The sequence below is a fragment of the Leucopleurus acutus genome (assembly GCF_964270905.1).
Source record: "Leucopleurus acutus genome assembly, chromosome: 9".
Taxonomy (NCBI): Eukaryota; Metazoa; Chordata; class Mammalia; order Artiodactyla; family Delphinidae; genus Leucopleurus; species Leucopleurus acutus.
In genome coordinates this window covers 12,640,021-12,667,805 of record NC_139144.1, presented here as the reverse complement: position 1 = coordinate 12,667,805, position 27,785 = coordinate 12,640,021, and the positions used below count along the sequence as shown (strand labels likewise).

Sequence of the window (27,785 nt, the reverse complement as noted above, 5' to 3'; positions counted from 1 at the left end):
GTAAGATTGCTAGGTGGGATATGAAGCTGGCTGGTGTCCTACAGAATGATGTAGATTATCTTTTCCAGCGGATAGAAATGATTTGCATCTCTATTGGCTTAAAATCTACACGTTAACATATATCTTCATAGTGCATGGGCGCTAATGAATTGTAAATAATGGCAAACTCAGATAAATTGCCCTAGAGCAGTGGTTTTGAAACTTTCTGGACTTAGGACCCATTTATTGGGAATTCCCTGGCAGTCCGGTGGTTAGAACTCTGAGCTCTCACTGCCGAGGGCCCAGGTTCAATCCCTGGTCAGGGAACTAAGATCCCACATTTCGTGAGGCGCGGCCAAAAGAAAAAGAAAAAAAAAGGACCCATTTTCACTCTTAAGATTTATTGAAGACTCCAGAGAGTCTTCAATATTTTGTGTAGATTATGCTTATCGGTAGTTACCACATTGGAAATTAAAACTGAGAAAATTTTTAAATATTTCTTTATGCATTCTAATAACCATAAAAAACACATTACGTATTAACATATTTTTATGAAGAAATAATGTTCTTCAAAACAGTAAAAGTTTATGAGAAACATAGCATCCTTTTAAATTTTGCAAATCTCTTTACTATCTAGCTAATTGAAGACAGCAAGATTCTCTCATCTGCTGCATTCACTGCATTGCAATATGTTGTTTTGATTGAAGTATAAGAAACCCAGTCTTGGGGCTTCTCTGGTGGCACAGTGGTTGAGAGTCCGCCTGCCGATGCAGGGGACACGGGTTCGTGCCCCGGTCCGGGAAGATCCCACGTGCCGCGGAGCGGCTGGGCCCATGAGCCATGGCCGCTGAGCCTGCGCGTCCGGAGCCTGTGCTCCGCAACGGGAGAGGCCACGACAGTGAGAGGCCCGCGTACCGCAAAAAAAAGAAAAAAAAAAGAAACCCAGTCTCATACAAATAGTAGTTTGTCTTTTTAAATAAATGTGAGTATTATTCTTGGAAACTACACCAAAATTCTACAGATTGTAGTTTCTCAGTGGTTAGTTGCAATATGGAAGCTGAAAACCCAATCAATAAATGTTTCCTACTTTGTCACATTAATACCTATTGGTCTATCCTATACTTTGAATGGAACTTTGTTCGTTCACAATCTAGCCCCCGTACACCCAGGGCAAGGAGAGACCGAAGAAAGAGGCAAACCACTTCAGATTGGTAGGCGGCAGGTTTAATAAGCAAGGGAAGTAACTTACAAGGCTTGCCTGGGCAGCCACTCTGCCAGAATCTTAAAAGTTTATACACAAGCCTTAACTGGGTTCAGTCACCTACACTGACTGGATGGTCTCATCAACACCTTACTCTCTCAAGGCCGTTTCCCTGAAAACAGCTCCCACTGTGGGAATGGTAGGCAGAGCGTACATTACAAGGACAGCAGAAGGGGTGAGGGGTCTCCTATTGCCTGGGTCCAGCTGGAGGGTCAACCAGGGATAGTGTTCTCTTGATTACCCGCCCCCAACAATCTTTTTTACACACATGATTTTGTAACACCAGAATGGAAGGAAGAATGTGACGCAAGAATCTAACTGTATTAAAAATGTACGAAACAGCTTCTCTGAAAGGGGTGGTAGAAGAAGATGCTGACCTAAGTAACTTTGGAAATGAATGGTGTCTGGAAGACTAAAGGCTAAAGGAACTGTACATAGTAGACACTTCATTCTAAGGTTGTTTTCCACAGGGATATGAGTTATCATGTCTGAGACTACTACATATGTACAGAGGAAATGAACAATTATGTAAACGGTGAGGGTGGTACAGCCGGGCTTCTCACTATTGGCATGGGAGGCTACAGATAAGCAAGAGAGCAGTCTAGAATGATTCGCGTGGTTATGGGTTAGAGGTGGAGGCATCAGCATAAACTCCTGTTTAGCTTAATATAGATACAGATGGCTACATACAGCAATATTTATAGAAATGTGTACATACATGGGTCAGTGTACACACGTTTCCTTGCTCTCTCAGCTGAGAGGACCCAGAAGCAACAATGCCCCAGCAGCAACGCACACACTGAACACCCAGATCCTGGTTTCTAATCCCATCTCCAATAGAAGGGCTAGAACTCCTGGGAGAAACGACTGACTCTAGGACTGGGGCAGAAATATACACGTTGAGCCTGGATCATCTTATAATGCCAGAAAGTAAGGAAGTGCTCAAAAAGGGGAAAAAATTCCACAGTGATGGGAGTATGCCAAAGGGGCCCAGGAGCCAATTGAAAGAGCTCCCAATGGCCAAACGTGGAACAATTTGAGCCTCAAATAAAGTAGTATATTAGAACCCAAAGTACAAAATGAGTATCCGTGAGTCCATACGGATAGAGATATCATACCGAATAAATAAATAAATGGAGAGGAATAGACAATTTTCCTGTTCAGAAGAGTTCCGAATAAGTTATGTAAACACCCCACCTGCCAGGAAGTGGAACATAACTCCCCCCTCCTTAAGTGTGGGCTGTGCATAGCGACTTCCGTCCAAAGAGCACAGCGTGGAAACAGGTGCAAGATAACTGTACAGGGAAGACGCCTGGCCGTTGCAACCTCAGCCAGGTGGTCAGAGTCAGCATCACAGCGATGAGTGGTGGCGACTGCAGGCACCCTTGGCACGATATGCTGAGAACGGTGCTCTGCCTCTGTGGTCTCCCTCCCAAAAGCCCATCACCCTAGTTTAATCAGGAGAAACACCAGACAAACCCCATTTGAAGGACATTCTATAAAATGCCTGACCAGTCTTCAACTGTCCGGGTCATCAAAAACAAAGAAAAGGAGAGTCTGACAAACTGTCACAGCCCAGTGGAGCCTAAGTAGACATAACATCTGAGTATTATGTGGTGTCCTGGATGGGATCCTGGGACAGAAAATGGACACTAGATAAAAGCTACAGAAATCTAAACAAAGTATGGGCTTTAGTTAGTAGTAATTATCAGTACTGGTTCATTAATTGTACACTGGCAAGTGTATTATACTGATGTAATATGTTAGCAGGGTAAACTGGGTGGGGGGCATACAGAAACTCTCTGTACTATCTTTGTAATTTTTCTGTAAAACTATTCTAAAATTTAAAAGTCTTCTTTTAAAAAGGTGTTTTTATAAAAGGGATAATCACCCATAATCGTACCCTCCTGCCTCTCAAAAGTAAGTGGAGCGTTTTGTTGGTATTGGTGCAGGGAGAGAGGCACCCTCATCCACTGCTGGTGTGAACAGGGCAACCTCTCTGGGAGGCATTTGACTGTATGCCGTTCAGTGCTACAGCGATGGTAGCTCCCCACACATAGACAGGAGACGTGTAAGCACGTACTCATCACAAAGGTCCATGGTTCCATACCTGAAATCCCACAGGTGAGCTGAATTTCAGGATTTAGAACATTTTTTATAAAGGTAATTTGATGCTTACAGTACATTAGATATTAGACCCCAGGAGGATCTGGGGCAGCAACACGAAATCAAACTCATTAATGCACTGAAATATATGACTATTCACAACAAGTTGGTTGAACAGTGTAAGTATCCTATTTATAAAGTATAAATGGATACATCTTGTCTGATCGGTTTTTGCCACCAAATGAGTTTGTCCCAAACTTACAGGAGAAAAAGAGACACACACAGTAGGTTTTCAGAGCTTTGGGAGCTCTGAATTCCACAAAAGTGACTGTGGACTTATAGCAGAAAAATAATTGGGGACAATGTGATTGCTCACTAGCTGGGCAATGGATAAAAACACCGTGTTCGTTCACACAATGGAATGCTGTGTCGCAGTTCAAATGATTGGACTAGATCTCCACGTATCAACATGAATAAATCAAAAACATGTATGTTGCGTGCAAAAAGAAACAACCTCATTGGAAAAGGATAGGTCAAGTATAATATCGATTAAGGAAAACTTTTAAATGTGCAATAATATTCTATGTTTACATACACAGAACTAAAGTTTTAAAACTTGCATGAGGAGGACACACGTCAAATTCAAGAGGTGGGTCAGGACCAGATCACACCCACGCCATCGCGCGCCACCTCCATCACAATCGTGTGTCCCTGTGGGTGAGACCTCATGGCCAGAGGGTGACCTGTCGCGGGCACTCCTGTGGGGACAGCCTCTCCCAGGCCCTGAGGGCAGGGATGGGTCAAGGGACCCCCACAGAGGAGCCCTCATGGCCCCTCAGGTCAGGGCCGGTGAGCTTGGACAGGGGCTCCGGCTCCATCAGAGCTTCTGCCTATTGTGAGGCTGAGAGCTACCCAGGCCACCCTCGCTCTTGTCAGGACATTCAAAGCCGTAGTTGACATGGACACTGTTGGCCGTGCTCGTCGGGGCAGGGCGCTTTGACCAGGAGGCCGCCTTGGCTGCAGTCACCTCCTCCTCCTGCTTCTGCAGCTGCACCAGAGCTGGGTTGACATCAGGCCCTGCAGAGGGATAGGTACAGAGGACCACGGTCAGGGAAGCGTGTGCTGGATGCGGGGCGCAGGCGTTTGCTGTGCCCTAAAAAGGAAGTTCCCGAGAGCGAGAGCTAAGCCCGAAGCCCTCCACCTCCACCACTGCCCCTCGCCCCAGCCCTCGCTCCACCCTACACCTAAATGCCAGTAGCCGTTTCAGCCGCCATCTGCGCCCAGCCCCTGGCCCACCTGCCTTCCAGTGCAGACCCCTGCCATCCGGGGATCTTGCAGGGGAAGCCCCCAGACGCCCATGGCCTGTGACTGCCACCCCCTCCTCTCTTCATGGACACCCTGTGCAAGCGCTCCTTGCCGAGAGAAGCCGTTCCTCACTCTGTTGTCAAACTCAGATCAGGGAGGGGCCCGGGGGTCTCTGCGCCTGCCACTCGCCTCTCTGTCAAGATCCCAGGCCACTCTGAGGGGGCAGGACCTGCGAGCTCCTTCCTCACTCCCGGCCACTCGGAATCTCCAAGGGGTGGCCACGACCTGTGGGACCTGTAGCTCCCCAACTGGGTGACCCCTGGGGCTGTCCTCCTCGCCACCCACCATCCCCAATACACTCTCCTCTTCCAAAGGGGGTCAGGAAGTTTCTACAAGATGCTGGTGCCTTGGGTAGGGGTGCTGGAGCTGTGTGGCCTCCAGATACACTGCGTGTGACCAGCTCTGTGACTGGGGTGGGAGTCTCAGTTTCCTCATCGGTGAAATGGGGATGAAAACATCACCTACCTCCAGAGGTGATAAGACGATTAGTGCACATATATTAGAGCACAAACACACCCTTCTGTAAATGTTTTCTCTAAAATTACCATTGTTATTATTCCGGGTGTCAGGGAATGGTGCAGCATTGAACTGCTCTCAGCTTGCCCACCGTAACAGGGGGGACGCTTTGTCCTGCGGGCCCAGTTTAAATCTCTGTGGGTGTGGGGCGGTGGAATTCCCTGGTGGTCCAGCGGTCAGGACTCCGTGCTTTCACTGCCGAGAGCATGGGTTCAATCCCTGTTCGGGAACGAAGGTCCCGCAAGCCGCCCAGTGCGACCAAAAAAAAAAATCTCTTTTGGGGGACGGGGTGTGTAAATGACTGTGCTCAACAATGAGGAAACAGAAATGCACGTGTTGCTGATAGGAGTTTAAATGATAAAACTTGCTGGAGGGCGTTAACCATTGGCATGAATAATCAACATTCACAGACTGGACTTTCTCCAGGAAATATTGGAGGATGAGGTCAAAGATTCAGCCACAAGGATGGTCATCGCGGCACTGGCAATAACATGGACAGTCAGAAACAGTCTAATGTCCAGCAGCTGGGAGCTGGTTAAATGGATTGCGGCTGATCCATAGGAGAGGATATGTTTTTCGACTGCAAGGAGTCACCCATGAATGAGTCATGAAATCAATTTCGCAGATAACGCCAGCATTTTTTAAAAAATCAATGATAGACTAGAACAGAAAATATCCAAGGCTTCTCCGGCAGTGTCATTTTGTGAAATGCTTGTTCTACTCTGCCTGTCCGTGTCCGTGCCTGTACACATCACCTCTCAGTGTGAAAATATATTTCCTGCTGAAAGTCACGATCAAAAGTTCAACAGCACACAGCACAGACCATACAGCCACTGAAAGTGTTTGAAACACACATCTGACAAAAAAAAAAAAAGATGTTTTCACATGTTAAGTGAAAGACCCCAGTTTTTCCAAGCCAGGAGGAACTGTGTGCTCGCAATCTGGGCAGTGACTGTCCCGAGTAAGCAGGGCTGTGTGTGTTCGTGGCATTTTGCCTGTGGCCTGGAGTCATGAGGGAGGGGCCTGGCAGTGTCAGAGGAGCCCAGGCGCTCACCCAGGTAGCTGAGGACGACCGGCAGGAAGACCAGGCCATGCAGCAGGCCCAGCACAGTGATGAGGAGGTTGAGGCGGAAGAAGAAGATCTGGATGAGCTGCGCCTTGGCCAGGCCCAGGACGAGGATGCCGGGCAGGTTGGTCATGGCCACTCCTGCGAACACCTGGGGGTCACAGGTGGGCGTCAGGCTGGGCACGGGGCAGCCGGCCGAGGGCTACGTGAGGCAGCCCATCCACTCACCGCACTGCCCATGGAGATGGTGGCCTCCTTGGCCCTCTCAAGCCGCGTGGGCTTGGTGCTGATGGCAAAGGAGCGGGTGATGTGGGACACGAACTCCACAGAGATGCCCACCGCCTGTGGGGAGAGAGGGGGCTTCAGCCACAAAAGGGCGGGGTCGGGGGTCTCCACCCAGACCAGCGGGCAGCACCTAGACTCTAGAAAGAGCTGGGGTCGTCCTATGAGGCCAGCACCCCTCCTGCCCTGGAGCCCCGCCCCTTCGGCCAGCAGGTTACCGTGACCAGGTTGATGAGGGACACAGCATTGTAGCTGATATCCCACAGGGTCATGAAGCCCACAGTGTCCACCAGGATAATGATGATGGAGAACAGGTTGAGGAGGCCGGAGCAGATGTCCATGCCCAGCAGGAAGCAGCAGACAGCGAAGGTGGGCAGCAGGCAGACGGTGAGCATGAAGAGCCCCTCAGGGACCACGGTCAGGTACTGCTCATAGAACACGTTGGTGATCCTGCGGGTCGCAGGGCACAGTCACCGCTCCATGGCTTCCCACGCCCACTTCAGGATGAGCATGCAGCTAGGGGAGGGTGTCGGGGGGCCCGGGCCCAGGTGCAGCCCGAGCCTCCCTGCTGCAGCCCATCCCCACCCAGCAGCCGCCCTCACCAGCCCAGCACCCTCACCCGGGCCCACCTCCCTGCATCCCAGTGCCCAGGGACTCACGTGTAAGGGAAGACCTCGAAGTCTGGGTCGGTGCCCGGCACCTTCCGCAGGTCGGCGGTGATGTTGGCTGCCAGCGCCCGAGCTGCCCGCAGAGCCTCCGTGTAATCCTGAGAGTTCTTCAGCGGCTTGTGGTAGGCCATGAACCGCGAGGCTGCAAAGGTCAGAGCCTGTGCCAGGCGCCCTCAGAACCCCCAAGGGATAGCGCCCGGCTGGGTTCAGGGCTCTGCCGCCACCATTTGGGAATTCTTAATACATTTTGAGCAAAGGGCCCAGCATGTTGGTTTGGCCCCAGTCCTGCAAACTCTGCAGCTGGTCCTACTGCCGTGCAAGACTCAAGTCCCAGCCCTGCCTCTGAAGGATAGAGCTTGCAGAGATCTCCCAGGACTTCCTGGTGGCGCAGTGGTTAAGAATCCGTCTGCCAGTGCAGAGGACACGGGTTACAGCCCTGGTCCAGGAAGATCCCACATGCCGCAGAGCAGCTAAGCCCGTGTGCCACAACTACTGAGCCTGCACTCTAGAGCCTATGAGCCACAACTACTGAGTCCATGCACCACAGCTACTGAAGCCCTCGTGCCTAGAGCCTGTGCTCCACAACAAAAGAAGCCACTGCAACGAGAAGCCCAAGCACCGCAAGGAAGAGTACCCCCCTCTCACCACAACTAGAGAAAGCCCGTGCGCAGCAACGAAGACCCAACGCAGCCAAAAATAAAATTAAATTAAGAAAAGAAAAAAAAAAGAAGGGATCTCCCAGATGAACCCAAACGCTGCTCTGTATGGTTTCAAAACATGCATTGGATTTTTAAAATTCATTTAATTACTTTTCCAATGTACATATTCCTATAGGAAAGGACCAGAAAGGGAGACAGAAAAATGGAAACAGCTGACTTAACAGAGCTGTGCATCAGGGCACCCACTGGGTAAGTCAATAGTCATTCATTTAACCAGCTGCCCACTGCCCACATCTGGGTGTGACTTGTGCCTGAGAGAAAAGGATGTGGGCAGTGGGCAGCTGGTTAAATGAATGACTATTGACTTACCCAGTGGGTGCCCTGATGCACAGCTCTGTTAAGTCAGTAGTCATTCATTTAACCAGCTGCCCACTGCCCACATCTGGGTGTGACTTGTGCCTGAGAGAAGAGGATGTGGGTGGCTCCCGGGTGTGGCATCAGCCACTGAAAAGTCCATGAACGTCACACTGACCTTGGATTTGGGGGTGGGGAGAAGGAAGCAGGGCAGAAATGGGGTAAAGTCTGAGGATGTGGAGCTGGGCAACGTGACCTCTGAAGATAGGGCCAGGGCAGTTAGAAGTCCCCCATAAAGGAGGAAGGAGAGAAGGTTCGAGATGGAGCTGTTCCCTGGGACTCGTGGGGCCCCTGGAGCAGCTGACTCTGGTCTTCCCCTCCAGTCGAGGCCGTGCTTACCTAAGACCTGCCCATCTGGGCCCAAATTCACGGAGGTGCTGTACGCTGCCAGGCCGCTGCAGGGAGAGGACCAGAGCAGGTTAGCCAAGGATCGGGCCCCCTCCGTGTGCCTGGCCTATGGCCACTCCCAGAGAACCCACACTGCCTCCTGCCCCTCTGTGCCCCTGCCTTGGGCGCCCACACAGCTGTCCTCCCTGGTGGACCCGCCACCCCAGCCTACCCTTTGGGACATTTGATGTTCGGCTCATCTTTCAGGAACCAGGGAAGATACTTGTGGAACTGCTCCACTGATGGCCGGACAGACCCTGCTGTGTGTCTCATGCAGTTCTTCAAGCAGGCCAGGGAGTCTGCAGAGAGAGCAGAGGCTCCAGGTGGCGGCACCCACAAGGCCAGTCATCGCCCCCACTGCCCACCTTGTGGTCCTTTCCCATCATGATCCCCACGCACTGCCACTGCCGCAACAGGCATGGGTACTTCTGGAGAGATTTGCGTTTGTCTCTAACTATGGGAGGAGTTCCCCTCTCAGTTATGGAAACAGCTGGTACCTATGAGCAAGTGAGGAAGAGAAGTTTGGGACAGAGAAGCAGCCACCACGGGGCCTCCCCGCCCCGCCTACAAGCGCAGCTGCTCCGGGGTAGGGCCACGTGCCGACCCCAGCTCTCACTCGACTCCCTCGGCATGTGAGCAGCAGCCTGCCCAGCGGGTGTGGGCACAACTCAGCAGGGGCATGAGGGGGTGATTGCCTGGTGGGCCAGCTGGGCGTCCACACATACGGGTGCAGTCCCCCACACCTGTGCACCAAGACGGGACCCCCCCGCCCCGACTGACCCTGCCGAAGAGCGGGAGGGGCTAAGAGATCCTCCACCAGTCCTCTCCTTTTTCTAGCCCCAGTTTCCCCAAGATGTAGTGGGCCCTGAGCCCCCAGAGGCCCCATACTCACTGACAGTCGAGGGGCAGAACTCATCTTTATTGGGGCCAAAGACATAAAGGCGGCAGCAGGAAGGTGAGGACAGCCAGTCAATGAAGTCGTCCACCCAGGAGGAGGCAGGGATGGCCAGGTAAGACCTGAGGGTCGGGGAGAGGAGCTCAAGGGACAGGACCACACAGGCAGGCTGCGGCGGGTCCTTCCTACGGTCCAACCTTCACTCTGGGCCTCCCCAGGCACATGGCAGCAGGTGGGCAGCAGAGCAGGGTAGGGGGACAGACAGGGGTGGGCTGGGGCACTCACTCATCAGGGAACTCGGCGGCGTACTGGATCTTCTGGGTTAAGGAGAAGTTGTTGCAGCCTGCGCTGGAGCAGATGGCGTTCAAACCTGCCTCACTGGAGAAGTTGTAGCCCCCAGTGGTTACAAAGTAGACTGGGACCCCCACCTCAAAGTAGCGGTTCAGAAAGAGGAAATAGTCAAGCAGGTACGAGTCCTGGAACAGAGGACAGTCAGTGAGGCCAGGGCCAGACACACCCCAAGAGCCTCACTCCAGCAAATGCTCAAGAGGTACACACACAGAGGTGCATGCTCACAGGGGTACAGAGATACGTGCTCACAGAGTCACACATACGGTTCCATTACAGATGTACATGGTCAGAGGTGTGCCCATGGAGGTACACACTCCAAGGCACACACATCCAGGTATAATTACAGGTATAATTACACATCCAGGTATAATCACAGAACACACTCATGGAGGTACATGCACAGAGCATCACATGCCAGCCTGCATGAACACACTCTGACACACACACAAACATATACACATAATTTTACCCCTTCTTATCATCCCCAGTTTGGTACAGCCACAGTCTAACAAGTGACCACAGACTGCACAGACACGCACATGTAAACACCCATGTGCACACCCTCAAGGCCATGTGCCAGGCATCTGCATGGCCTGCTCCCTTCTCCTATAACGTAAAACCTCAAAGTGACATCAGGGGTGATGTTGGAATAGGAAGAACCAGGATTCCACCTCTCCACCTAGACTCCAACTGCACTGGCAGAATCTGTCTGATGTAACTATTCTGGAATTCTGGGGTCGATTGAGGGCTTGAAGCTTCCAGAGAAAGGCTTGGATGGTTCTTAGCATGGTACTGGCTACTCATCCTTTATCCTCCCAGCCTGAAGCAGGCAGCCATGCACACATTCCAGGAACAGTTTGCACACAGCTTGCAGGATCCAGGGTAGGCTATAAGGCCCATCTCTTAACTATCAAGGATATGTGTTCTGATCACTCATTGCTGCTTCTGATATCCGTAGAGCAGACACAGAGTCAGGCACCATTAAAACCTTCACCTCAAGCTGAAGTTACTTCCAAGATATTTAGAGAGCAAGTGCTTGATTTATTGTTTTTCCCCATCATATCTCCCTTTTTCTCCTTTTGAGAGCCGGACCTTTAAGAAACATGACACTCAAAATCAACCACAAATACAGGGGAATTTAAACAGTCACTGCTCATGCCCAGGGAAAGGTGAAGGCTCAGAAAAGATCTGGAAAGACTTTAACTTTACATCTCAGGCTGACCTCCATGACAGAAACATCAGTAACAATTAAGTTTTTAAAAATAAATAAATAGGGCTTCCCTGATGGCGCAGTGGTGGAGAATCCGCCTGCCAATGCAGGGGATATGGGTTTGACCCTGGCCCAGGAGGATCCCACATGCCACAGAGCAACTAAGCCCATGTGCCACAACTACTGAGCCTGCACTCTAGAGCCCGCGTGCCACAACTACTGAAGCCCATGCACCTAAGAGCCCGTGTTCTGCAACAAGAGAAGCCATGACAATAAGAAGCCCGCGCACCGCAATGAAGAGTAGCCCCCGCTCACTGCAACTAGAGAAAGGCCACGCACAGCAACAAAGACCCAACACAGCCAAAAATAAAAACAAATAAATAAATTTATAAAAATAAATAAATAAATAAGCAAACCCTGGGGAAGGAAGAGAATCTGATCTCTAGAGTTACTGTGGACTCTCAAATGTCCATTTTTCAACAACAATAACAACGAAAATCATAAAACATACAAAGACTCAGAAAGATATGGCCCATACCTAGGAACAAAAATTAATCAACAGACACCATCCCTAAGAAAGACCAGACAATGGATTTATTAGACAGAGACTTTAAAACAATGATCTCAGAGATGCTCAAAGAGCTAAAATAACATGTGGACAAAGTCAAGAAAACGATGTATGAACAAAATGGAATGATCAATAAAGAGAAAACATAAAAGAGAACCAAAAAGAAATTCTGGGGCTGAAAAGTACAATAATTAAATAAACAATTCACTATAGGGATTCAAAAGCATATTTGAGCAGTCAGAAGAAGAATTACCAAACATGAAGATAGGACAATTGAAATTACCAAGTGAAGAAGAGAAAGAAAAAAGAATAAAGAAAAATGAACCTGTGGGACATCATCAAGCAGACCAACATACGCATCATGGGAATCCCAGAAAGAGAAGAGAGAGAAAGAAAGAGGAAGAAAGATTATTTGAAGAAATAACAGCCAAAATTTCATAAATCTGATGAAAGATATGAATATAAACATCCAAGAAGCTTAACAAACTCCAAGTAGGATAAACTCAAAGAGACCCACACCAAGGCACATTACAATTCAGCTGTTGAAAGATAAAGACAAAAAGTGAATTTTGAAAGCAACAAAAGAGAAGAAGCTTATCATATACAAAGGATCCCAAATAAGATTATAAGCACAGTTCTTATTAGAAAACTTGAAGGCCAGAAGGTGGTGGGTTTGTATACTCAAAGTACTTAAGGGGAAAAAACTGTCAACCAAGAATCCTACTTCTGGCAAAACCGTACTTCAGAAATGAGGGGAAGATTAAGACATTACCAGATAAACAAGTGCAGAAGGAGTTTGTTGCCACAAGACCTGTCCTGCAAGAAGCACTAAAAGGAGTCTTTCAAGTTGAAATGAAAGGATGCTAGTGTATAACTCAAAGCCATATAAAGAAATGAAGATCACTGGTAAAGGTAAATACATCGAAAATTATAAAAGCTAGTTTTATTGTAACTTTGGTTTGTAACTCCATTTTTTTATTTCTACATAACTTAAGAGACTAATATATAAAAAATGATTAGTCTGCATTTTTGGATACACAGTACATAAAGATGTAATTTTGTGATAGCAATGACTAAAAAGAAATGGAAAGGAACTGTATAGGAACAGATTTTTTCTATGTAATTCATGTTAAACTAGGATACATTCAACAAATTTTAGGATATTTAATGTAATCTCCCTGGTAACCACAAAGAAAATAGCCATGGAATATACACAAAAGGAAATGGGAAAGGAATTTAAGCATTTCACTATCAACTAAACAAAAAGAAGATAGTAATGCAGGAAATGAGAGACAAAAAAGCTATAAGGTATATAGAAAACAAATAGCTCAATGACATAAGTAAGTCTTTCCTTATCAGTACTTACTTTACATGTAAATAGACGACTCTCTCCAGAAAGAAGTCAGAGGTTAACAGAATGGATAAGGAAAACATGATCCGACTACATGATGTCTATAAGAGACTCACTTGATATCCAAAGTTGCCCACAGGTTGAAAGTGAAAGTATAGAAAAAAGATATTCCATGCAAATAGTAGCCAAAGGAGAGGTGGCTATCCTACTACCAGGTAAAATAGACTTTAAATAAAAAGGTTACGAAAGACAAAGAAGAACATTATGTATTAATAAAAGATTCAACAAAGCAAGAGTAAGTGTGTATAAACAGTTATACACCTAATGAATGACCATCAAAATCTATGAAGCAAAACTTGATAGAAATGAAGGGAGAAACAGAAAGTTCTACAATAATAGTAGGAGAGTTCAATACTCCAGTGTCAATAATGGTAGGACACACAGACAGAAGACAATTAAGGAAATAGAGGGCTCGAACAACACAATAAACCAACTAAATCTAACAGACATATGCAGAAACTCTCCCCAACAACAACAAAATACATATTCCTCTCAAATACACATGGAACATTCTCCAGGATAAACCATGTGTTTGGCCACATATTAGATCTCAACATTTAAAAAGATAGTTATCATATTATGTATATTCTCAGACCACGACTACATGAAGTTAGAAATCAATAACAGAAGGAAAACTGAAAAATTCACAAACTTGTAGAAATTATACATCACACTCTTAAACAACCAGTGGGTCAAAGAACAAATCAGAAAGGAAATTAGAAATTTACAGATGAATGAAAATGAAAACATAACATGCCAACACTTATGGGATGCAGTGAAAGTAGTGCTAAGGAGGAAATTTATAGCTATAAATGTTCACAGTAAAAAAGAAGAAAGATCTCAAGTCATCATCCTAACTATACAACTTATAGAAACAGAAAAAAAAATGACTAAACACAAAGCTGCCAAGACAAAAGAAATAATAAAGATTGGAGCAGAGATAAATAAAATAGAGAACAGGAAAACAATATAGACAATCAATGAAACCAAGAATTGGTTCTTCAAAAAGTTTAACAAAAGCAACAAAGATTTACTTACGTCGACTAAGAAAAAAAGAAAAGACTCAAATTACTAAATCTGAATTGAAAGTGGGGACACAACTACTGATTCTACAGAAATAAAAGGAATTGTAAGTAAGTACTATGACCAATTGTATGCAAACAAATTGGATAACCTAGATGAAATGGACAAATTCCGAGAAACACAGAGCCTACCAACACTGTGAAAAGAAGAAATAGAAAATCTGAATAGACCCATAACTAGTAAGGAGTTTGAATCCATTTTCAAAAATCAACTCAACATAGAAAAGCCCTGTACCTGATGACTTCACTGGTGAATTCTACCAAACATTTTAAGAAGAATTAACACCAATACTCCTCAAACTCTTCCAAATAATTGAAGAGGAGGAAACACCTTTAGCTCATTCTATAAGGCCAGCATTGCCCTAATACCAAAGCCAGACAAAGACACTACATGAAAAGAAAGACTACAGACAAATATCCCTTATGAATATTGATGAAAAAAAATCCTCAACAAAATACTAGCAAATTGAGTTCAACAATATTTTAAAAGGGTTATACACTGTGACCAAATGGGATTTATCTCAGAATTCAAGAGTGGTTCAACACATGAAAATCAGTCAATGTAATACACCACATTAATAGAATGAAGAGAAAATCACATGATCATCTCAACTGATGCAGAAAAACTTTTGACAAAATCCCACATCCTAGGAATTCCCTGGCAGTCCAGTGGTTAGGACTCAGCCCTTTCACTGCTGTGGCCCGGGTTCGACCCCTGGTTGAGGAACTAATATCCTGCAAGCCGTGCAGCGTGGACAAAAAAAAAAAGAATTCCACACCCTTTTATGAAAAAAAAAACTCAGAAAAGCAGGAGTACAGCAGAGTTCCTCAACATGATAAAAGCCATAGATATGAAAATCCCACAGCTAATATCATACTCAGTGGTGAAAAACTGAAAGAATTTCCTCTAAGATTGAGAACAAGATAAGGATGCCTGCTTTCACCACTTCTATTCAACATAATACTGGAAGTTGTAGTCAGAGCAGTTAGGCAAGGAAAAGAAATTAAAGGCATCTAAACTGGAAAGCAAGTAAAATTATCTCTGTTCATAAAATACATGATCTTCTATACATATATAAAACTTTAAAGATCCACCAGATAAAACCCGTTAGAACTAATAAATTCAGCAGAATTGTAGGTTACAAAATTAACACACAAAACTCAGTTGTATTTCTATACGTGAGCAATGAGTAATCGAAAAAGGAAATTAAGAAAACAATTCCATTTACTATAGCACCATAAAATACTTAGGAATTAACTTCACCGAGGAGGTGAAAGACTTATACACTGAAAACTAAAAAACATTGCTGAAAGAAATTAAAGAAGACAGACATTGAAAGACATCCAATATTCATGAGCTGGAATATTTAATATTGTTAAGATGTCAATAGTACCCAAAGCAACCTATAGATTCAATGAAATCCCTCTCAAAATCCCAATGATTTTTTGGCATAAATACAAAACTCCATCCTAAAATTCATACTGGAATCTCAAGGGACCCCAAATATTAAATAATCTTGGCAAAGAAGAACAAAGTTGAATGACTCATATTTCCTGATTTCAAAATTTACCACAAAGATACAATAATCAAAACAGTGTGACTGCAAAAAAACAAAAACAAAAAAAAAGTGAAATTTTGGGGCTTCCCTGGTGGCACAGTGGTTGAGAGTCTGCCTGCCGATGCAGCAGACACGGGTTCGTGCCCCGGTCCGGGAAGATCCCACATGCCGCGGAGCAGCTAGGCCCGTGAGCCATGGCCGCTGAGCCTGCGCGTCCAGAGCCTGTGCTCCACAACGGGAGAGGCCACAACAGTGAGAGGCCCGTGTACCGCAAAAAAACAAAAAAAACAGTGTGGTACTGGCACAAAGACAGACACATAGACCAATGGAATAGAACAGAAAGCCTAGAATTAAACCCTCACATATATGGTCAAATGATTTTTGACAAGGGAGCCAAGACCATTCCCACCAACAAATGGTGCTGGGGAAACTGGATATCTACATGCAAAAGAATGAAGTTGGACCTTCAAAAATATACATAAATATATATATAAATCAACCCAAAATGGATCTAAATTTATGAGTTAAAACTACAAAACTCGGAATAAAACAGGGGGAAAACTTCAGTACATTGGATTTGGCAATGATTTATTGGGTTGTTGTTGTTGTTGTTGTTGTTTTTGGCCATGCCACAAGGCTTGCGGGATCTCAGTGCCCCAGCCAGGGACTGAACCCGGGCCCTGGCAGCAAAAGCCCAGAGTCCTAACCACTAGACCATTAGGGAACTCCTGGCAAAGATTTATTCTTGAATATGACACTAAAGGCACAGTTAACGGACAGAAAAATAGACAAATTAGACTTTATGAAAATTAAAACCTTTGGTGCCTCAAAGTACACTACCAATAGAGTAAAAAAGCAACCAACAGAAATGAAGGAAATATTCACAAATCACATATCTGATAAGGGATTGATTATCCAGGATACCTAGAGAACTCTTAGAACTCAACAACAAAATCCAATCCAATTCAAAACTAGACATTTCTCCAAAGGAGCTATACAAAGGGACAGTAAGTACATGCTTAACATCACTAATTGTTAGGGAAATGCGAATCAAAGCCACAATGAGATACCACCTCACACCCATTAGGATGGCTATTATCAAAAAAGAAACAAACAAACAAACCAAAAAAACCCAGAAAACAAGTGTCGGTGAGGATGTGGAGAAATTGGAACCCTGTGCGTTGTTGGTAGGAATGTAAAATGGTACAGCTGCTGCTATGGCAAACGGTATGGAGCTTCCTCAGAAAATTAAAAACTAGAATTGCCATACGATTTAGCAATTCCATTTCTGGGTATACACCCAAAATAATTGACAGCAGGGTCTCAAAGGGATACTTGTAAACCCGTGTTCATAGCAGCATTATTTCACAATAGCTAAAACGTGGAAGCAACCCATATCCATCAACAGAAAAATGCTTAAGGAAACTGTGAGGTATATGCATTCGTACACATATGAATATTCTCCAGCCTTAAAAAGGAAGGAAATTCTAACACGTGTTACAACATAGCTGAACCTTGAGGACATTATGCTAAGTGAACGAAGCCCATCACAAAAGGACAAATAGCGTATGATTCCACTTACATGAGGTGCCTAGATTAGTCAACTTCAGAGACAGAGGGTAGGATGGTGGGTGCCAGCGGCTGGGGGGAGGGGATGGGGAGTCAGTGTTTAATAGGGACAGAGGTTCAGTTTTGCAGGCTGAAAGGGCCGTGGAGATGGATGGTGGTGAGTGTTGCATAACAATGTGAACGTACTTAACGCCACTTTAAAATGGTTAAAATGGCAAATTTCATGTTACGTATATTTTACCAGAAGAAAAAAACGGAGAGAAATAAGTTTTATAACCTCATAAAAAACAAACAAATCTCCCCCAAAGAAAAATAAACAAAGGGCATAAACAAAACCTCAGCTGGGTCTGGCAGCCCATCACCACCTTCCTTCTCGCTCATCGGCTCTGCCCACCAGGTCCCTGATGCCCGTCCTGGGGGCACTGGGGACCCTCTTCTCTTCGGCCCTGTGAGCAGCCCCCAGGGCCACCATGGGTGGCAGGGTCATTCTGCACCCTTGCTGGCTTTGCTGCCTCCTCTTCCTCCCTATGGTGGCTCGAAGGTGCCGTCCTGGCTGTCAGCTCTCCTCCCACCTCATCTTGCTTCCAAGGCCAGCACCACCTGCAGATGGCTACCCAGACTACTCATCCCAGGGCTCCTGCCAGCAACTGGACTCCCATCACCCTGCCCAGGGTGGCCCTGGGTGTCCGAGCCCTCATGACGCTCTGCCTCCCCTGGAGCGCAGGCACACAGACTTGCTCTCCCCCAGCCACCAGCCCACACCACCTCTGGTTGCACGTCCAGACGAGCCTCTCCGATGTGTGCTTGCTGGCCCCAGCCTGGCAGTCAGCACCCTTCCCCACCCCCGAGCCCCGGCCTCCCGCTCTCGGGCTCTACCGCCACTCCTCCCCACACCCAGTCACTCCCACACCCAGGAAATGCACCTGGGTGAGCCCCAGCCTCCCACGGGTCCGTGCCGTCACCCTTGCTGCCTTCCTCTGCAAATCCCACTCATGCTCAGATGCCCCTTGATCTCTCCTCTGCCCAGGACCCTCAAGCCACAGAGGTCTTTCCTTCCACTCTGCTGCCAGCCTCCAAGAACTCCTAGTACCTGGTGGGGAGGGGCTGCCCCGGCTCACCTAGGGAGAAGCCCCCGACCCTCACTGTCTTTCAGAGGACGGTACAGTGACATGGGCTGCTGCGGAGCCCAGGTCTGAGGATGTAGCGTGCCCAGCAGAAGGCAGGTGCTCAGCGAGCCTGCCCTGACAATCATCTCGAGCGGCTCCCATGGCCAGCCCCTCGGGTGCCTGGTCGTCTCTCTCTCGGGGCCTGGGGCTGGCGCTGAGCTCCTGCGTTTTCCATCCATGACGTGGCTTCTCTTCCCAGCTCCACGTGACGAGCGGTCCCACACTCCTACCACGCCCCTGCTCCATGCCGCCCCACCAGTTGTGTGCTGCTGACCCTCCCCACGTCCCTGGGGGCCGAGGGCAGGGGAGGGAGGGCACCCATGGGTGGCCCCAGGGCCCGCTCACCTTGGGCAGGGCCAGCTCCTGGTCCAGCCCCACTTTGACGTAGCACATGAAATAGAGACTTGCTCCAAACATGGCCAGGAAGAGCAGCAGCTGCGGGGGGAAGCGCTGTGTGAAGGCCTCCTGCCCAGCAGCTCCCCAGGCTGGGTCTGGGCGGGGTCTCGTGGGGAACATTCTGGAGTTGGGCAGGCTTGAATCTCAGCCTCCCTCTTGCTTCAGCACCTGGACCTGGGCAAGCTCGACACCCCTCCAAAGATGACGGGCGAGGCGAGGGTCCAGGCTGAGCAGACCCCTGTCCCCGGGTGGTGCGAGGCCCCCCCAGCTTCCCCTCTGTCCCCACTCACCACGACCACACGGGTGAACCGGTGCAGCAGGAACGGGACGTAGAACTTGCGGAAGCATCGGAGCAGTAGCCCCTCGTCCTGGCTAGGCGGGGGCAGCTCCTGGGCGCTCTTGCAGCAGCAGACGTCCAGCCGGGAGGCCTGGAAGGAGGCAGGCGCTCAAGGTGGCCCCAAAACAGACCCCAGGGACCACCTCCCTCCCATGGGGTGGGAGAGCCACCTTCCACAGGTGGCCCGTGCCAGCACCACCCAGTGGGGACATGCCACTGTGCGTTGCCTTTATCTCTATTTTCTACCTTGATAAAACACCTTTGAATTTTGCACCATCACGGAAACAGGAACTCCCTCCCTGTCAGTCTCTCATTTATATTTTATGTCATGACCTCGTGTACTTTAGGAGGTTTGATCATATTCCCCCAAATTACCAAAACGAGGTTGCTTTGGGACGTTGGGGACTATGTGGCCCAAATAGTCCAGCGCTCTGTTACCGCGCTCAACGCCACACTCTGAGGCTTTACTTCTACACAGTAAAGCCACCCCAGCCCCAGTCAAGATGGGGGTCCCTGGCTCTCTCCACCTCCCCTACCTCCTGCCTTCTGCTGTCAAGGGAGAGCAGGGCCACGAAGGCTGACATCTGCAGCAGGAAGTCGAGAAGCAACGCAAAGCCGGAGGTCAGGGCAAAGGTCCGCACAGCTGGCATGGGGGTCAGAGCTCCTGGTGGGGGAGGGGACCAGGGTTGAATCTCAGGGCCCGGCACCCGCTCAGACGGTACAAAGGGAAAGGAGGCTGCCAGCCTCCAAGAACTCCCCGTACCTGGTGGGGAGGGGCTGCCCCGGCTCACCTAGGAAGAAGCAGATGGCCTCGGAGAGGCTGCAGAGCAGCATGCTGGGGGCCACTCTGCCCAGGGCTCGGCCGATGTGGGCCTCCCGTCCCTCCCCAGGCCTCCGTGGCAGTCTCTGTGTGGGGATGGCAGGGACACGGTCAAGATCCAGCCAAGGGCTCTGTCCCTCACAGGCCAGCAGGCAGCTGGCGCGTGCCACCCGCTCCCCCGGGCACGGCCATCGCCTGGAGACCCAGCCAGGCCTGAGGAAATGGCCCCACCCTCCCCAGTGCGAGCAGACCCTGCCAACACTGTGCTCGGCCACATCTTCCACTTCTCAGGGTCTGGCCCAGAGAAATGCGTGGCACGTCTAGGGATCATCCTTGCTCTGACCCATCGTGGAACCCTGAATGTTCACTAACAGGAGAGGCTAAATGGACCCTGACTTGTCCTTCCATGGAATGCTACCTAGTAGCACAAAGACAGAGGTGGCTGTGTGTGGGACAGAGAAGAACAAACCTGACTCCATATTGGATCTCTAACCTTTGTGCTCTGTTGCCTGTGCTTAGTCATGCTGGCTCTGAATCTTTCGTTCAAGAATGTTGCCTATGGCCTGAAATATACATGATGGCCCATTCTCAAGGCTCTGACCTTTAAAGGTAGAACACTTTTCCATTCACACAGAGATAAAAAAAGTTGCAGAGCAGAGTCTAACATGTGTCTTGTTGGAGGTTTATAGGAACATTGTGACCAGACCTACATGGACAGCTGCAAGAACAAAGGATTCCTGGCACCAAAAAGTTTGTAACAACAAGCCACACCCCCTCCCCTTTTAGTATAAAAGAAGCCTAAATTCTAACTCGGGTAAGATGGTTCTTTGGGACACTAGTCCACCACCTTCTCAGTCTGCTGGCTTTCCGAATAAAGTCACTATTCCTTGCCTCAACATCTCGTCTCTCGATTTGTTGGCTTGTCATGCAGCGAGCAGTATGAGCTTGGGCTCAATAACATATGTGCTGTGTGACACTCTTACCAGACAGTATGTGGGGCTGACAGAGAGCAAGTTGAGGTGACACAAATGGTATGAATACATTTATGTGAAAGATAAATAAACGCAAAGCACTGTTTTCTACAGGAATTGTACACATGGACATCAGCGCTTAGGAAGAGGCCGTAAGAAGCCCAGCAAACCCATGCAGGGCTGCACCTGGGCATGTAGGGGCAGCTGGGGGTATGCAGAACTCCTGCCCCCTTACCTGGTACTCGAGAACGAAGATGAAGATGTTGTCGGCCCCCACGGCGAGCACCAGGAATGGTACCACTTGCAGGATCACCAGTGAGGAGGGGACACCCAGGTAGGATAAGAAGCCCATGGAAGCCATGACTGCTCCCAGCACCACAGCCACCCCGCCCAGGCCCAGCGTGGCCTTGGAGTCCACCTGCAATGGGATCAGGCTCAGCCTCCTGGCTGCGGGGCTGCCCGATGTGCCCCCAACCCGAGTTAGAGGAGGGCAGAGGGCAGGCTTGCTCCATGCTTCTGTGTTTTGGCTGCTCCGCAGAGCCATCCTCCCAAGGGCAGGCCCTGTGAGCCCGCCGCTTCTTCCTCAAGCATGCATTGTAAGGCAATGTAAATATTAGCTTTGCATTTGCACAAGTTGGGGGTGGGGTATTGTCAGGGAGCAGAATGAAAACTTTTGAAACAGAACACCTCAAGAAGCTCCACCCTTTGGGGGAGCCACTCTGGGTGTGTCCACTCTGCTGTTTTGAAGTGCTCTGGAAAGCAGGTTGGAAAGGTTCTAAGCACCCCGATGGGCCATCCCCACCCTCGCTGCTCCCCTCGCTTCTCACCAGTACTCGGCGCCAGCTGGAGTAGCTGCCCAGGGCCAGGGAGATGTACAAGAAGATGACGAGGTAGCTGACAGCAAAGATGGGCAGGTCCTCGGCTGTTGTGCTGTTGATCTCATCCTCCAGGGAGCGCTGTGGACGCATACCCGACCAGCCCCACTGACCCAAGGGCTCGGCCAGCGGGCACTGTGTGCGTGAGCCACCGTGAGCCCCGGCAAGGCTGCGAGAACAGCTGTCGCATCACCCCATCCTCCTGGGCAGGCAGACGCTAGCTAAAGGTCACTCAGGAGGGGCGAGGACATGATGGGGACACAGGACCCCACCCAGAGCCACTTGAACTGTCCTCCCCAAAGCCAGGGGACCCTACCTCCGCCATGAATGTGACCTGGAACACACCAGCCGTCCGACGCTGGAAGGCTCGCATCTCCTCTAAGAAGGCCCCCTCCCAGAGCTTAGCCTGGGCCAGGCGGGGGTCCCCAGGAGGGTAATTGTTGAGGGGGAAGGTCATGATCAGGGCCTCCGCCTCAGAATAGTCCTTCCCTGGAAGGAGAAATGCTCAGCTACCCTCCAAGCGCACCTCTGCTTTCCTCCCCGACCCCAGCCGCACCGCTGTTTCCCCTCCCCCTCCCCTCCTCATCCAAGTCATTGTCGAATGACTACACCCCACTTCCCTCTCTCAGCCAAAGGCAAAGTCTATGGGCCCAGGCACAGAACCAGAGAACCTGGGCAGGGCTGGGAGAAAATGAACGGGGTGGCAGAGGAAGCACAGAGGATGGGCGGGTCTGCAGCCGCCCCCAGGCAGCAGGAAGCCCTTTGCCACTCCCATCCTTCTGCCCTTGACTCCTGCCCCGTAAGTCCCCTCACTGTCCTCCTGGGGGCCACCCAGCTTACCTTTGTAGCCCCCCACGGCGAGGAAAGGGAAGACGGGCGCCCCGTAGTCAGCCATGCAGCTCAGGGCCAGGGCCGTGCCATCTTTGTAGGTGAGGGGGGCGCTGCAGGGAGAGGAACGCACCTTTCCTGATCCCACTCCCATCTCCGTGGCCCGGGTGCCCCACCCCGGACCCGCAGCGCCATCGCCTGACCCTGTGGTCAGGACATTTCTGGGCCCAATCCAGAGTGAACTGGAGCTCCCTGAGCGGGGCCTCAAGCTCTCTCTCCTCTCATCCCAGCCTCACCCTCCCGGCTCCGCCATCATGTCCTCCCGGATGCGGCGGGTGGGTGAGTGTCACACACGCTCCCCTGGGGTGGGGGCCGGAGTCTGGCACACAAGCCCCCCGGGTCCTAGCCACCAACAGAGCCACGCAGGCCTCACACTGCCCTTAGCCTCCTCCTCCCACCAGCCCAGAAGCCTCCAGGCCCAGAGGTGGGAACTCCTTCCTTCCTTGGACAGCGTACCAGCCCTGCAACCTTGGGCAGGTCTCCATGCCCTCCACTGAGCCCTTTCTGCGAACACATCACACGTGCGTGGACGAAGCGCTCATTGTGAGCAAGTGCGTCCATCAGTCACCAGCTGGCTGGGAGTGCTGGTTGCTGTGTGACCTTGAGCAGCTCACCATACCCCTCTGAGCCTCAGTTTCCATGTCTCTGAAATGGGGATAATCGGGCCACCCAAGAATTGTTGTGAGCATCCAAAACCAAAGTAAAGCCAACTCGAGGACTGGAAACCTGGGGTCAGAGCGTCCTCCCTGACCTGCCTGTTCTGAGGGCCAGCCCTGGGGCTGAAGCACAGACTCTGGGAAGCAGCCCAAACTTGGCTCACCTGAAGGGTGGGAGCCCTGGCTCCCCTGTCCAATCCAGAGGTTCTCAGGGTGGCATGGGGGCCTCGGGAGCCCTGGAGACCCTTTCAGGGGTCTGCAAGGTCAAAACTATTTCCATAATAACACTAAGATGCTGTTTGCAATTTTTACCCTTTTTCGATCTCGAGTCTGTGGAGTACAGACAGTTCACGGACATGGCTCTAGTTTCCATATTGCCGCTAACATTTAAGAAAAGATCACTTGGGGACTTCCCTGGTGGTCCAGTGGTTAAGAATCCTCCTTCCAATGCAGGGGACGCGGGCTTGATCCCTGGTCAGAGAACTAAGATCCCACGTGCCAAGGGACAACTAAGCCCACGCGCCTCAACTAGAGAGAAGCCCACATGCTGCAACTAAGACCCAACGCAAAAAAGAAAAACAAAGATCACTTGCTGAGCTTTGGTGACGTATCAGAGCAAATCCACAATTCTCTGGAAAGGCTATTACAACACTCCTCCCTCCTCTGGCTACACGAGTGTGTGGGCAAGCATTCTCGCTGAGCTTCAACCAACAGGCCAAACGCAGAACCAGATGCCAGGATCCATCCAGCATCTTCTGCTAAGCAAGACCCTAACGAGATTTGCAAAGATGCAGAACAATGCTACTCTTATCACTCCAGATATTTTTGGTACAGAAAATACCATTATTTTTCATAAAGATATGTTATTTGTGGCAGCATGTAATGGGCCTATTATTATTTTTTAAAGAATTAAGAAATATTTCATCATTTCTCCGTTTTACTTTCTCACGTGGTAAATGTCAGTAGATATAACCTCTATCCAAACCCAAGCTCTCTGGAGTCCTCGGTCTTTTGTCAGAGTGTGAAGGGACCCTGAGACCAGGCTTTTGAGGACCTCTGCCCATTCCAACCCCAGAGAGCCTCAGCGGCTGCCTGCCCACCTACCTGCTCCCCTCCAGGCTTGGTAGCTCTCAGACCTTCGCTCTTGGTCCCAAGGCCCAGCGCCTTCACTGGCCTCCTGTTTGCACCACGGCAAAGTGGACACAGCCGGGGACAAAACCCCAAACAGCGTGAAGGGGTGTAGCTGCAGCCTGCACAAGGGTACCCGGCCCAGGCGAGCAGGACCTAAAACCAGCCCCGGCCCCTGCCCTGGCCCGGGGCACCTCACGGGCTACCCATGGCCCTGCTGGCGTGCATCCAGGCCCAGCACAAAAGCAGAAAGGAAAATAACGAAGCACACCCATGAGCAGGGCCCTCGGATTGCTCTGCGACCCTTAGACCAAGAACATGCAAGGATGGGCCCTATGTCAGGAGTGCTGCAGAAAGACCGCGTGGAGGCTCTGATGGTCGGGTGCAAACCAGCTGCAGTGAGCACGCACCCCGCTTAGGGCGTGCGGGTCCGAGAGGGAGCACGGAGAGAAATGGCACGTCGCCGCCCCTGCGACCGAGACCCAGAGCCACACGGGGCCCCTCAGTTTGGGCTGTGTACCTGGCCTGGGCTCCAGGGGGCCCACGCCGACCCCGGCAGCCACGCCCGCGAGCACTCACTTGGCGCAGTAGAGAAAGTGGTCCTTCCAGTCCACCTGGGAGGTCTGCCCCGACAGCGTCTGGTTGGCCGTGAGCAGCAAGCGCGTGCGGTTGTTCTGGAAATACTGCAGGAGGCTGTTGACGCTGCAGTCGGAGAGACTGGCGTTGTGCGGGTTGAGGGGGGCGTAGCAGGTGTCCTGCAGGGAGACGTTTCGCTGCTCCTCTGGCGACCACACCTGCAGGCGCCGCAGCCTCTCCTGCAGCTCCAGCACCTCCAGCAGCAGGTCAGAGGACAGGATCCCACTGAAGTTCTTGGGCCCCAGCAGCAGGGAGTCATACCTGTAGCGGGGCCGGCCAGGTGCCGTCAAGATCACCTGGTTGGTTCGGAAGAAGGGGCCAAAATGCTTGTCGTGGAATGCCTTCTCACTTCGGGCTTGGCTGCTGGGGGCTGACCACAGCTCCACGGGGTCTGTGGTCAGTTCTAGAAAAGCCAGGCCCCCTGCCATGGGCACCACCACAACAGTGGACACCACCAGGATGGTCACTGGCCACGAGGCCACCCACGTGCCCCAGCACTGGAAGCACTGGCTGAGGACGGTGTGGGTGGAGAGGCTGAGCCGGTGGGCGAGGCCGATGCTCGCCTCGGGGCTGCGCGTCTTGCGTTGGCCCCGCTTGGCCAGGCGGGACCACAGGAGGAAGGCGGTGAGCGAGACGAAGAGAGAGCCGAGGATGAGGATGAGGGCCAGGCTCCCTACCATGCGGCCCAGGTAGAAGGTGGGGTCCAGGGCTGGGGGCCGGGCGATGACGGGGCAGGAAGCAGTGCAGTCCTGGCAGGAGCAGGCCGACGCGCCATAGCCCAGGGACCGGTTGCAGGGCACGACCTCACCGTTCAGAGGTTGCATCACGCTGCCCTCGGCCTGACTAGGCTCCCACAGGTGAAAGGTGATGTCCAGGGGTGCCAGGCCGTTCCCCGTGTCCCCCTGGAAATTGAGCCAGCGCTGGGCATTGCAGAGGGCAGAGCCGTAGACACCGCACATGGAGCCCACCACCAACGTGGCGGCCGCAGGGATGCGCACCCGGCTGCAGGAGTCGTAGGTCCGCTCGGCGAAGCTGCGCTGGTAGTAGGCCTCATAGGCCACCACCGCCCGGGGCTGGCTGCCCCCCTGCCCGGCCACTCGGGTCACGTTGATGAAGAGGCTCTGGTTGGAGCTGCAGGTGTTGTGACAATGCAGGCTCACGAAGTTGTCAGAGCAGGCAGGGCAGCGGGTGAGGAGGGCCTTGGTGACCCTCAGGCTCACATCCAGGGCCACCAGCTGTTTCGGGGAGCAGCAGGCGTAGGTGGTGTTGGGGCCGGTGTAGAGGCGGGGACAGATGCTCTGCAGGAGGGTCAGGTGGTCACCCGTGACGTGGCGAGCAGGCGTGTTGTCCAGGCAGGACACGTTGGTCAGTGAAGCCAGGCTTCCAGACAGCTCCGGGTTCTTCCCGCACTCGTCGTAGAAGGCGCAGTATCCGGGCCGGTGTATGGGCGTGTACAGCTCGCTCTGGGCCTGTGGAACAGGGCAGCATCACCCCGAGCCCCAGCGCCGGCCAGCACCTCCGGGTAGCTGATGGGGCAGCGGGCAGCCAGGACAGGCATGGAGAAGGAAGCAGAGCAGGGCGGGTGAGGGGTGGACGCCAGGCAGGTCCAGGACGCCAGGGATCCTGGGGGAGTGCTGGAGGAGGTGGGGCGCCGAAGCAGCACGTGGGGCTCCCAGTGGGGTCTGAGGGTGGTGAGCGGATGGGAACAGCCAGGCCTCCACCCTGAGCGACAGGGTCACTGGAGAGAGAGGTGACCTGGCACATCTGCCTTAGCAAGGTCACTCCGGAGGGTAAGGGGACAGTAGTGAGAACGGGGTCACCCAGGGGACCCCTGGAAGCCACTGTGTGGTCCTGCTGAGAAACGATGACCCCTGGACAGGCGGAGGGCTGCTCCAAGGGGCCGTGTGGATGCAGGCCCTGTGCACCTGGGGCACCATTGCCATTGCTGGCGGCTGCCACCGTGCCCAAGCTGCAGCCAGGGCCCCTCTTGGAGATTCTGAGCAGAGCTTCCCCTGCCCTTACCTGCTGAGGGCTGAAAGCCTTCACCCACCTTCCCAGGCGTGCAAATGAGCAAGAAACTTGCGAGGCAAGACCTCCTCCCAAACCTAGATGCTAAATCCTCATTAGGTGATTCTCCCCCTGAACCCATGCCGTCAGCACCCCGGGACTGGCTCCTCCTTTAACCTTCCACCAACCGTCTTAGGCCAGGACACCCACAGAGGACCAGGAATGGGAGGCACTCAGTCACACCCAGTCCAGCTACCCCCTGCTCAACGCTTGTGTCCATCTAACCCCACGACCTGAAGACTTGAGCAGCTCAGGGCCCTCGACCTGCACCCCTCCTCTGGGGAGGGGATCCCTCATCTGTTTAGAAACTGCCCCCTCCCCAGACCCCAGGCCCTCTCTCACTGTTGCCAAGCAGCCCCCTGCCCGGGGTGGACATAGGGCCTGGGACTCACCGACTTCAGGAGCAGAGCCCAGAGCAGCCAGCCCTTCAGGCCGACCTCCACCATCCTGGCACTGGGAAGGGGTCAGAGGGTAAGTGAGGCCAGGACTTGGGGACA

General features: G+C 51.2%; 1 protein-coding gene across 1 annotated transcript; it reads right to left on the bottom strand.

Annotated features, from left to right (window-relative positions):
- Positions 1 to 1,286: 1,286 nt before the first annotated feature.
- On the bottom strand, positions 1,287 to 27,785 carry NPC1L1 (NPC1 like intracellular cholesterol transporter 1). The gene is made up of 19 exons (XM_082846347.1): positions 27,681 to 27,785; positions 25,165 to 26,690; positions 22,754 to 22,854; positions 22,230 to 22,402; positions 21,866 to 21,994; positions 21,274 to 21,456; positions 20,039 to 20,153; positions 19,784 to 19,911; positions 19,201 to 19,338; positions 18,860 to 18,949; positions 9,884 to 10,074; positions 9,596 to 9,720; positions 8,876 to 9,002; positions 8,656 to 8,711; positions 7,235 to 7,385; positions 6,794 to 7,025; positions 6,522 to 6,635; positions 6,282 to 6,444; positions 1,287 to 4,423 (listed from the first exon to the last, which is right to left on the bottom strand). Exons 1-19 carry the CDS (start codon positions 27,732 to 27,734, stop codon positions 4,224 to 4,226), a joined length of 3,996 nt encoding a protein of 1,331 aa, XP_082702473.1. The 5' UTR covers positions 27,735 to 27,785; the 3' UTR covers positions 1,287 to 4,223.

Bases quoted from the DNA above. Each gene is read 5' to 3' on its own strand.
- NPC1L1 (XM_082846347.1), bottom strand. From the start codon at position 27,734: ATGGTGGAGGTCGGCCTGAAGGGCTGGCTGCTCTGGGCTCTGCTCCTG. The intron at 7,386-8,655 runs GTAAGCACGGCC...TGACCTTTGCAG, and splicing joins CCCAGATGGGCAGGTCTTAG to CCTCGCGGTTCATGGCCTAC. The intron at 6,636-6,793 runs GTAACCTGCTGG...CTCTCCCCACAG, and splicing joins CCCTCATCAACCTGGTCACG to GCGGTGGGCATCTCTGTGGA.